Genomic DNA, 12,370 nt, shown 5'->3' with positions numbered 1-12,370 from the left:
AATGCAAAGTTTTATTAATACAGATATCTCTCTGACATTTGCCAAGTTCTATTGAAATGCTCGGTCCTATCAATACTTTCAATTAGCGACCCTACTTCTTTTCAAAGAGAACAGTGAGGTTGTAAAATTTATCCCCAAAATGTATAAAGAAAATATAAAGGAATTTGATAATAGTATGGATATATCCTTAATGACAAACCTGGAGTTAAAACTTTGAAGTTATCCTCAGAGGGTAAAGCTTACCAGAGACAGAGAAAAAGACTAAACAAATAATTCTGTTTATCTTGTTTTGTATAAGCTCTTATCTAAAACATCTTAAGAACACTCAAAATCTATCTAGAACAGAGGTGGTTGTTCTTCCTGGATAAAAAATACATTTTATTTGTATTTCTTGCTAATGGAGGAAAATATGAGAAATAGCAACTCCTATTGGTCAAGAAATTGAAGCCAGTGATACAAGACAACATAGAACATATTGTATATGCTCCAAGGCATTAAAACGCTGTCTGAGAATCTTACAAATAGATACTCCACAAAACCTCAACTCATCTACACACCATCCACTTAACTCTTGAAATCTGATTTGTTTTTCTTAAGGTAAATAAACTTCTTCTCTGTCAAAGGAGGCATCATATTACTAAAAGAGAAAAAACAATACCTAGCAATTAGTCAATTAAGGATATTAGCAACTTCATTAGTGCAAATCTACTGAGAGAAATGTGTAAGCAGATTATAACTCTTAGTATGGTCCAGTGTAAGCATATAAAATTGCAGAATTCAATAGAAACTTGGAAGAGAGAAACAAATTAGAGAAGAAAGGACTGTAATTTTCTTCTAAATTAAGTACATGAAAGGCCAGTCCAGAAGTCTCATAATATGTGGTTATTTAATTACATCTAAAAATAACAGATCTTTGCTCTAAGAGCTTAGAAAAAAAGATTTTTATGAATTATTATGCTTGTTACAGACCCAGAGCCTATTGTGACTTCATTGAAATGTTTGATTATAATTTATAGTATATATTTAATAAAATAAATATATTTACTATCCTGTTCCTCATACCAAAGATATACTCACATTCAGTTAAATTATGAGTTATAGTTTATGCATATATGCATTGAATAAGTTTTATATCAAGATACTATGGGTATAACGAGGGTTTCAACCCTTAAGAAGTATACAGTATAGTATATGCAGGAATTTCAAAGACTAGCATATTCTACTTTGCCATTTTATTCCTGGAAATATTGATTCTCTAGAGCAGTGGTCCCCAACCCCCAAACTGTGGACTGGTTGGGGACCAGTGGGCCATTTGGGCCATTGGTACCGGTCTGCAGAGAAAGAATAAATAACCAACATTATTTCCGTTTTATTTATATTTAAGTTGGAACGATGTTTTATTTTTAAAAAATGACCAGATTCCCTCTGTTATATCCATCTAAGACTCACTCTTGACGCTTGTCTCAGTCACGAGATACATTTATCCATCCCACCCTAAAGGCCGGTCCGTGAAAATATTTTTTGACATTAAACCAGCCCATGGCCCAAAAAAGGTTCGGGACCACTGCTCTTCTAGAGCATCAATTTAGGGATATAAATTTTATCAATTGATTATGATAATGCTTTAATGTAACCATTACAACCCATAAACAAACAAATACTGCCTTCCATTTACTTAGCATATACCTTCTTTAGGCTTTAGACTTTGAATATTTAATCTGGAGTCTAGCCATGCTTAATGGGATTTTATAAACTGCATTACAACACAATATCTCCCATAGGCTGTTTGTATGCATGTCCATCACACCGTGCCCGGGTCTCTCACAATACTCTTCCCTGACACTTGCTGGACATGGTAGACTGATAATGAGCCTCAAAATGATTTCCACATCTCAATACAGAGAAACTATGGATGCTATTTTATATGGGAGATTTTTTTTTTTTTTTGCAGATGTGATTAGATTAAAGAACATTAGCTGTGATTATCCTGGGTTCCTTGAAAGGATATAAATACAATCACAAGTATCCTTACAAGTGAGAGGCAGAGGAAAATTTTACGCATGCACGCATGTACACACACACAGAAGAGAAGGCAGAAATAGAGCAATGCAACCACAATCCGAGGAATGCCTGCAGTCACCAAAAACTCAGAGGCAAGGGATGAGAACTCCCAAAGAACCTTGAGAGGGAACGTGGCCCTGTTGACATTTGCCATCTTGCTGAGTCCAGTGATACTAATTTTGGACATCTCCAGGACTATGAGAAAATAATTTTTTTATTGAAGTCACCAACTGTGTGGTCCTTTGCCACAGCAGCCACAAGACACTAACAGAGCACTCCACACAAATTTTAAAACTAAATAAATTACTTGAAGCCTACTGTTTAGGTTGGCCTTCCAAAAGCAAAAAAAAAAAAAAGAAGATACATTACTTTAGATTTCTCTTCAAAAAGAAAAAGTTTAAAGATAACATGCTTAAATACCTAATGGTCAAGTGTGCTGCTACCTTCAACATGACCAGTGACTAAACTTCACAAGTGTTTCCTACATATAAATGTCTTAAAACACATAAATACACATACTGCACAAACATCAATGGTCTAAATAGTTTATATCATATTTGCTCTTTGAGCAAGGTGCTCCAGAGATTGTTATTTTTAATTTATTGTGGAAGACAATCAATTCATTTGTGCGTGTTGCATTTGTGCACCTTCCTGTTATCCTTACTTGGGAGTCTCTTCAGGGAATGTAATGCTTTGTGATAAATACTTCTCAGCATACAAGACACATTTCACACTGAGTTCTCCCCTCAAAAGTTGAAATATTTAATGCATTTGAAATATTACAAATGACAATACAAAATGAAGTAGTTGGATGTTGTTGTTGGTTGTTAACATTTAGCAAGAAAAATAAAGAATTTAAATTTTAAAAATCGGTGTCTGAGTTATAAGCTCACATGAAAATACTTTCCTGCCATACGTTTTTTAAAGATAAAATTGTTTCAATGGGATTACCTACAGATTAATATTGCCTTGGTCTATTATGTTTTCCAAAACCATAAAATTGCATTTACAAGTTCTTACCTTTTAAACTTAGTGCATATGTCCCTACAATTGCTTTCTTTATCTGAATTCATATTGGTTATGTGCCTGCAAGGTCACAGTGAGAGAATAGTCATGTCCAAAAAAGCAAAACTATAAAGTTTTCATTTAACTTGCGTGTATTTGAAATAATTTAGGTATAACTTCTCTTTTATTGTCAAATGCAAATAATATTTGGGACTTAGGACTTACATAAAAATTGTATTTCGAATCTCATTTTTATTCTTCCCTAAAAAGAAAATCAGAAAGTTGGCCAACTATGCCAGCCAAAGTGCACTCCTGGCACGAGAGGAGTCTTGAGAACTCCTGAGTCACCCTTTCCTTAATTGTAAAATATACACAATTTTCTAAAAATTATGAATGTTATCAGAACTCTGTTGCTAGGATGAATTTATTCCAAACTGGTATTTATTATCAAAAATGATTTATGATATGTGCTCAGTCCAAATGAATGCATGGAGCAAGCACTACAGGAGGTGCTGCATTGTGAAGCTCTACAAAAAGAGTGTCCTTTCATTCATTAACTTCCACTGCTGGTTGCTATGGCATCTGGTGACAACCATAAATTTTGGAAATTATCACCATCTGCCCACGCCCCCTTCTAAGGTTACACACAGTCCACTCAAGAAACCAAAATAACAAACAAATACTCCATAAGCAATCTCAAAGTTTTTTATAAATATATTGCTGCTCAAACTAAAGCTCAAAATGGCACATACCACAAATAACTTAATTGGGAGATGAAGGTAATGTGCTGTGGAACACCATGTTAGATGACTCAAAGAATAATTCTAATGTTGAAATAGCCCTGGTGTTGAAGAAACATATTAAAACTTTAAACAAAATTATTTCATTGCATGAAGTGTGAGAGTAAAAAAAATAAAATAATCAAGTGAATTAATAAATAAAATGTATCAAAATACATAATATGAAAGTTGAAGAAAGACATTTAAAAATATTAAAAGACATATTATTTTCTGGGGGAAAAAAAACCAGATGCCTCCAAAAAAGAATATTTAACTCCAATGTTCATTTGTTGAAAAGGAAAAATGAGGGAATGATTAGGAACAAACTGACAGATTTTTATAAATTTGTAAAAATTAATAAATTTTCAACTTTACAAGACCAATTTTGGCAACTGTGAAGGCAAATTTGAATCTGTTATGTTTTCCAAATGTCATACTGAGAGTACAAAAGTACAGGTCAATATTCATAGGTGGGCTACAATTTAAATCTCAAAAAGGATTTGAAATTTGAGGGGTAAGGATTATTTTCTTTGTTCTTTTTTTAATTGAGATTTACATGATTATTTAATTGTTCTGTTAGTTTTAGAAACATGATTTCCAAGTCTTTTTTGGAATTGATATAACTACTGAATATCCACTTGGAAATGAAATGTTAAAATTCTAAACTCACAGGTCTGCTTAATATCAACAACATTGATATGTAACTTTTCATTGAGTTTTAAACAAAATAAATAACACACTTTACCTTTTCCATCTTAGGAAGAAAAAAAATGATATTTTATTTTCTAATAAAGTAAAAACTATATATAAGAAAAGAAAATGGTATATATGAATAAGTCCTGGAGCATAAAATTTATATATTTATGTTGAATCATATTTCCCCAATATACTAAGTTCTCCTTAGAAGAAACGTGTTACATTCTTTTGATAACCAGAGATTTTTTTGAAAATATTAGATTTCAGGTCATTGTTTTAAGACTAAATAATTCAGGAGTTGGAGCTAGTCTATATTCCCTAAAATCTAAACTTCTCCAACTATAAAAATTTTATGTAAAAAGAACAATCCTATTGAATATGTTAAGATAACACCATTCATGTGCAACAGTCAAACTTCTGAAAGTTTCAATTCTTTGGACCAATCTCTAAAAGTTGAAAGTAAATGAAAAGAAACAGGCAATAATGAGTTCACACACCCTGTCTTAAAGCCATTCACAGAGCTCTACAGAGCTAAGACTGTCTAAGACCCACTTTTCAATCTCCTGATGAGGTGGATCTGTTTCCTCACCCTTTAGAACACAACTGTTTGAAGGCTTTTTCAATATAGTGCTTAATAAGCTTAAAAGAAATTCTGATTTCTGGGTTCACAAGATAATACAAAGAATAAAATTAATAAATAAAATTTTAAAAATGTCTGAGAAGAACAGCACAACTAAAAAAAATGATCCTAATTCAAAAGTAAATGTTTACCATAAAGGTAAGCCAAGTTTAATGAATCTTTGGTGTCTCTTCACCAAATCAGAATGAAATCTATCAAAAATAACCCAATGTTTTGATTTTAAGTTTTGGTATGTGATTGTCAATTACTTATACACTCCACTCACTGCAAAGTCACCTGATGTTGTTAAATACGCGAGGTGTTGCTGTAAATATAAATAATAAGATAATCTGATGGCATTATTTTATTTCATCACTGCTTTGGTAATAACTAGTATTGTCTTTATCTTTAAAGATTTAATGTTGGTAGACAATTTTGAACCAGATCTTCCCTCTTTTAATATGAATACAATCTAGAATATCTATCACTCTTCAGGTAACTGCATTTAGTAATATGTGAAAGTCAACACAAACTTATCAAACATAAAATGAGAATTATGAAAAATGATTTTCTTAAGTCCCCCCAAAATTGTTTATTAAAAAATTAATTATCAAAGATTCTTAGGTGTACACCTAAGTTTTTCAAACATTAAACATGAAAAGTTAAGATTTTAGTTCCATTTGACGTACTACACAAAAAACAAAACTAATATTTGGATCAGAAAGTTTTATCTAGTTAAATATAAACAGTTAAGCTTTAACAAAGCACTACCTGTTTCTTTTCCAAATTTCAAACTTGTGATTAGAATTTCAGGCAGCAAGATTCTGTTACTTTAGAAACACAACTAACTAAACAAATAGGAATGATGATACTGATACTTGCTCTGTAATTGGATTATTTTCATCTGTTAATTTCATTTTCTATGTCTCAACTTTTCATCAGCAAAATTAGCATAAAAATACAATTCTCCATGTGACTTCAAATGATTTACTGTTAAGTTTATAATGCGGTACCTTACAGGAAAAAAAATAAGCATATACTATAAAGAAATAACTTCCATCTCAACTCAACAGATGTTTGATAAAGGTCCACGAAGGTGAAGAAACTGTTCAGCTGCTGCCACAAAATTAAGATGAATTAAAATAACCATTGCTTTCAAGGAGCTTTCAACCAACTACGAAATGTGAAAAAATGTATCCCATGATAATATTTCAAAACACAAAAAAGAAAAAAACACATTGCTATGTAAATTCAGAGAAAAAATTGACGACTCCTCATCTTGTCAGATTACCTTTGTTGAATCAGTTGTTTTTACATGGCAATTATATGCTTATATGTATATCTCCTCAAAAAACTTCTTTGACAGCAAGAATTATTTTAAATATACTATATAATGTTATCATCATTGGTATTATTTTTTGTTCATGAGTCTGGATAAAGCACGAAAAGTGTGCAAACATGTGTCAGTGAATAAAATAATTAATGAACACAGTATTATTTGGTGGAAATCAATTATTTTTGCATGTAGTGCAATATTTAAATTGTTTGTGGTACAAAGCTTATGTGATTAAACTATTCTTTTACTTGTACATTTTGAAAATTTTAGTAATAAACACCCTTCAAATATTTCTAATGGAAAGGGACTCATATTATAGTTTGCGAGAAAATACAAGATCTTTCTATTTGATATAGTTACTTTCTTTTGTTATAGCACATTTCAACCTACTTTGGAACACTAATGGAATGAGAAACAAGTGTAGAACTCAGAGGCAAGGCTTTGAATAACCCCTGACAGTTATCAGCTGACTAACCTTGAGAAAGGCACTGATTCCATCTCAGCTTCGATTCCTCAACAGGAAAATAGGGATCATACTTTATTGTTTGATATAGAAGATTAATTAGAATAACTGCTAGCATTGTGCTCAATTAACTTCCTTCATTTTCTTTTCAATAGAGAAATGATGATAACCATAATGCAGATGGAAATAAATTCTCATCAGTAACATCTTAGTGTACACAAAACATAACCAACAGGTGTAAAAATCTACATAAACATATATAATATATATTATTTATATATATTATGGCATCGGCTGATTTTCAGTATTTTCAGATAAATAAGCACATACTCTTACCTGTTGGTGGGATTATCCCAGGAGACATGAGACCGGGGACAGAATGTGGCATAATATGAGAGTTCTCTGGGGAGGTGACACTTTGAGTCCTCTTAGGAGGCCTTCCAGGTCTAGAACTGAAACAAACAAACAAAAAATTTTTACAATTAAGCTGTTGTCTTACACATCATTTCAAAGTTGTTTCAAGTGGTAACATGGACTGTAAATAAATTTGTTTCAAGGACGGTTGCTTTTGCAGTTAGATGTAATAGACTTCCATCACTAATTAGATTACATGCTGAATTCATTTTCCTCATTGAAGATCAGCCACTCTTGATGCATAATTCATAGCCTGCACCTCGTTACCTGCTTCTTCATATTAATATCTATACACAGTTTGAATTGCCTCGTTTGCATATGCTAAAGTTCTGCATGCAGCCTTCAGCACGAAAATTATGCACTAACTTGTAATAATTATTACAGTCAGCCTGCTATTGATTTATGAGACTTTTAAAAACCAAATATGTGTAGTACTTGTAATGAATGATATTTTAAGGTTCTTCAGGAAATTAAAAGGCAATGGCTGCCTAAGGAAATGTTCTGCTTGTTTGATTTAATACTACAGTTAGCTGGGAGGTGGAATGAAAGAGTGATTCAGACCTATAGCACATTTTTCGATGATATGTTTTATTACTTCGCACTGCTAGTCTGATATCTAGATGATAAATGACAGTACATATCTAATGTGTGAAAAGGTCTTGCAATTTCTTTATTTTTTGTCATTTAAAAGATAAGTCAAGTTATCATTTAACCCTTCTTCTATTTAAATGAACAGCCCCAATAGGTTGCCTTACTTTTAATATATGAAATTAAATTGGAAAAACTTCAGATTATTTGTAGGACATCATTGAGAAACTGCCAGTATAACATCTTATATTTGTCTTTAGGATAAATAAAAATACCTTTAGTTTCAGGTTTAGTAGTACTTGTCTTTACATGCCTATTGTGCAAGATTAATTTTTTTAATTATAAAAGCAGAGGATAAAGAAGAGATAAGTATCCACCATCGAATGAGAATAATATGAATATAATATTAGCAATTTTTAAAACAAACATATTTAGTATCATGTTTCCACTTCCTGTCTTGTATCATGAATGTACTATTATGAAATGCTTTTCCAGCATTTATCTGGTCAACAACATCTAGATATATTGTATCTTCCAAATAAAAACTTCATAAACTACCATTTCTATGTTGGCCTCAGCTAAGGTTCTTTGCCTCATCGGAAGACTCAAAGATCCTGCCTCTATTATTTAATGTAAGTAATATATGTGGTCATTTAACAAATAATTATTAAGCAGTTTTTTTTCAAAGTATTTCACTGTGGAGGCTAATTTGAGAGAATGAGTTCTTTAGTTTTTATTAGTTTATAACTTGCTGGAGAAGGACTGTGGGAAAGGGGCACAAATCTAGTGCATAAATAACTACAGTGCAAATTGGGATGTGCTAAGTGTCACAAGAAAGTTATAATCTGGCTCTGGCCAGTTAGCTCAGTTGTAGTGCACTGCACCAGTATGTGAATGTCCTGGGTTCTATTCCTGGTCAGGGCATACAGGAGAAGCATCCATCTGCTTATTCACCCGCCCCCTCACTTCTCTCTCTCTCTCTGTCTTCCCTTCCTGCAGCCATGGTTCAACTGGAGTGAGTTGACCCTGGGTACTAAAGATGGCTCCATCGCTTCTGCCTCAGGTGCTAAGAAGAGCTCAATTGCTGAGCAACGGAGCAATGCCCCAGATGGGCAGACCATCACCCTCTAGTGTGCTTGCTGAGTGGATCTTGGTTGGGGCACATGCAGAAGTCTGTCACTCTGCCTCTCCTCCTCTCACTGAATAAAATAATAAATAAATAAAGGAAAGAAAGTAGGCCCTGGCCGGTTGGCTCAGTGGTAGAGTGTCAGCCTGGCATGCAGAAATCCCGGGTTTGATTCCCAGTCAGGGCACACAGGAGAAGTGCCCATCTGCTTCTCCAAACCTCCCCCTCTCCTTCCTCTCTGTCTCTCTCTTCCCCTCCCACAGCAAGGCTCCATTGGAGCAAAGATGGCCCCGGGCACTGGGGATGGCTTCTTGGCCTCTGCCCCAGGCGCTAGAGTGGCTCTGTTTGCAACAGAGCAACGCCCCGGAGGGGCAGAGCATCGCCCCCTGGTGGGTATGCCGGGTGGATCCCGGTCAGGTGCATGCAGGAGTCTGTCTGACTGTCTCTCCCCGTTTCCAGCTTCAGAAAAATACAAAAAAAAAAAAAAAAGGAAAGAAAGTTACAATCTGATTATTAATTAGAAATTAGGCTGGATGATAATACTTGCATGTTGAAAAAGAAAGATAAGATATTATGGCACTCCAGTGCCATAAAACTTTAGAAGAGGATGAGTTAGACATGGAAAGAATGGAAGAAAAGTATACTCCAGTAAGGAGATGAGAAATAAATGGAAATAGGAAAACGTATAGATATTTGGATTGTTTCCAGTGAGCTGAAGAGGACAAATAAGAAGAGGAGTAGAGATTGGTACTGCTGAAGTTACTCGCTGGGGCCAGATCCTGGAGTGCTTTGAAACAAGAGCAAGGACCTTCTGTGTTTGTTTTGCTAAGCCATGAAGACAGTCTCCCATTTCTTGTTCTAATCTAAAGTATCTCTATGGCTACTTATTCTTGTTTTTCATTATTACATTATTGCTCCTCATCCTCAGCTGGCTCAGCTGGCTCTTTACCTCCTGTTATTTGCCTAGGGCTGATCAGCAGTCTCCTAATAATCTGCAATCTCCCTGATTGATCTTTCTATTGACAGTCATGAGATGCTAAAGAATTAGGGTTAAATAGGTATCTTCATCCTAGATCCTCCTGGATTTCAGACTGGTTAATGCCTGACTACTGGACATCTCCGCTTAGATGGCTCTATAATAATCTGAGATTTAGCTTGTTCAAATATGAACTCAGCATCTTCCCACTAAAACCTAATTCTCTTTCCTTGGTTCAGTGAAATGGACTGAACCTAGTTGACTAAAAAATCCGGGACTGAGCTGTATCTTTCTTTGTACACTCAGATATTATTCCAATCAACATATCTAACCCATTCTCCCCCTCGTATCTTCCAGGTTAAACCTTCATTTTTTTTTTAGAGAGAGAAAGAAAAAGAGAGACAGGAGGTGGGGGAGAGAGAAAGAGGGAGAAAAGAGTGTGAGCAACATCAACTCATAGTTGCTTCACTTCAGTTGTTCTCTGTTTCTCATATGTACCTTAACAGGGGAGTGCTCAAGCAGAGTCAGTGACCCTTTGCTCAAGCCAGCAACCTTTAGACTCAAGCCAAGGATACTTAACATGATCCCACACTCAAGCCAATGACCCCACTTTAAAGCCAGTGACCCCATGCTCAAACCAAACCTCAGAGTTTCAAACTGTGGATCTCAGCATCCCACATTGACGTTTTATCGACTGTGCCATCACTGATCAGGCAAATCCTTCATTTCTTATGTGACCTATGATTATACAGCTTTCTGAACTTTTATAAGATCTACTACCAACATTGTAACATTGTCCCACTGTGAAACCTTGAGTCTAGAATCAAAACAACTCTCCACACTAATCTCAAAAGAATTTTTCTAGGCCCTGGCTGGTTGGCTCAGTGGTAGAGTGTCGGCCTGGCGTGCAGGAGTCTCAGGTTCAGTTCCCTGCCAGGGCACACAGGAGAGGCACCCATCTGCTTCTCCATCCTCCCCCTCTCCTTCCTCTCTGTCTGTCTCTTCCCCTCCTGCAGCCAAGGCTCCATTGGAGCAAAGTTGGCCTGGGCACTGAGGATGGCTCTGTGGTCTCTGCCTCAGGCGCTAGAATGGCTCTGGTTGCAACAGAGCAACGCCCCAAATCAGCGGGCATCACCCGTGGGCATTCCGGGTGCACCCCAGACGGGCGCATGCGGGAGTCTGTCTGACTGCCTCCCCACTTCCAACTTCAGAAGAAAAAAAAAAAAAGAATTTTTCTAAAATGCAAATTCAATAATATTTTTCATTTGCTTAAAGATATCAATAGTCCCTACAGGATACACATTCCTTATCATGGCACCAAGGTCTTTCAAAACTTGGTTCCTGACTAGTTTTACAATCACCCTTTTTTTCTTATAATTATGGTTTAAATTTGGCCTTAGCAGCGTCATAGGTTGCTTTAGTCTTCTATTATACTATCTTTTGCCTGACCTGTGGTGGCGCAGTGGGTAAAGCGTCAACCTGGAAACACTGAGGTTGCCGGTTCAAAACCTTGGCTTGCCTGGTCAAGGCACATATGGGGAGTAGATGCTTCCTGCTCCTCCCCCTTCTCTCTCTCTCTCTCTCTCTCTCTCTCTCTCCCTCTCTCTTTCTCTCTCTCCACCCCTCTCTAAAAAAAATGAATAAATAAATAAAAAAAAGTATTATACTATCTTTACAGATGCTGCCTCTTTTGCTACCAAAGCCCTTTCTCTACACTAACCCATTCTTATCTCCTTTTGAAAAAAAATTTAGTATGTTTTATTTTATTTATTATTATTATTATTTAATTTTTCTTTTTAGTGAGAGGAGGGAAGGTAGAGACAGACTCCTGCATTAGCCCCGGACCAGGATCTACCCAGCAAGCCCACTAAGAGACGATGCTCTGCCCATCTGGGGCCCCTGCTTTGTTGCAACCAGAGCCATATTTTAGCATCTGAGGCAGAGGCCAAGGAGCCATCCTGAGCAGCTGGAGCGAACTTGCTCCAATCAAGCCATGGTTGCAGGAAAGGAGAAAAAGGAAGAGATAGAGAGAGAGAGAAGCAAGAGGGGGAGGAGTGGAGAAGCAGGTGGACACGTCTCCTGCGTGCCCTGTCCAGGAATTGAACCCAAAACATTCACATGCTGGGCCAATGCTCTACCACTGAGCCAACCAGCCAGGGCCTATCTTTTATTATTTTTTAATCTAAATTTTTTTTTTATTGATTTTAAAGAGAGGAAAGAGAAAGAGCAAAACAGATGAAGGAGCAGGGAGTATCAACTCTTAGTAGTTGCTTCTTGTATGTGCTTTAACAGGGGCCAGCCCAGGTT

General features: G+C 35.7%; 1 protein-coding gene across 2 annotated transcripts in view; it reads right to left on the bottom strand.

The window, feature by feature from the left end:
• The window catches only part of DACH1 (dachshund family transcription factor 1), a 453,518-nt gene that overhangs the window by 258,930 nt on the left and 182,218 nt on the right, over positions 1–12,370 (bottom strand). For both annotated transcript variants that reach the window (XM_066235505.1, XM_066235506.1), the window contains exon 2: positions 7,296–7,411. In XM_066235505.1, the coding sequence (XP_066091602.1) occupies positions 7,296–7,411 (116 nt within the window). The remainder of the gene's footprint in view (positions 1–7,295; positions 7,412–12,370) is intronic.

The sequence above is a fragment of the Saccopteryx bilineata genome, chromosome 6, assembly GCF_036850765.1.
Source record: "Saccopteryx bilineata isolate mSacBil1 chromosome 6, mSacBil1_pri_phased_curated, whole genome shotgun sequence".
Classification (NCBI taxonomy): Eukaryota; Metazoa; Chordata; class Mammalia; order Chiroptera; family Emballonuridae; genus Saccopteryx; species Saccopteryx bilineata.
Note: the sequence above shows the minus strand (reverse complement) of the source record. Positions and strands in the feature narration are given on the sequence as shown.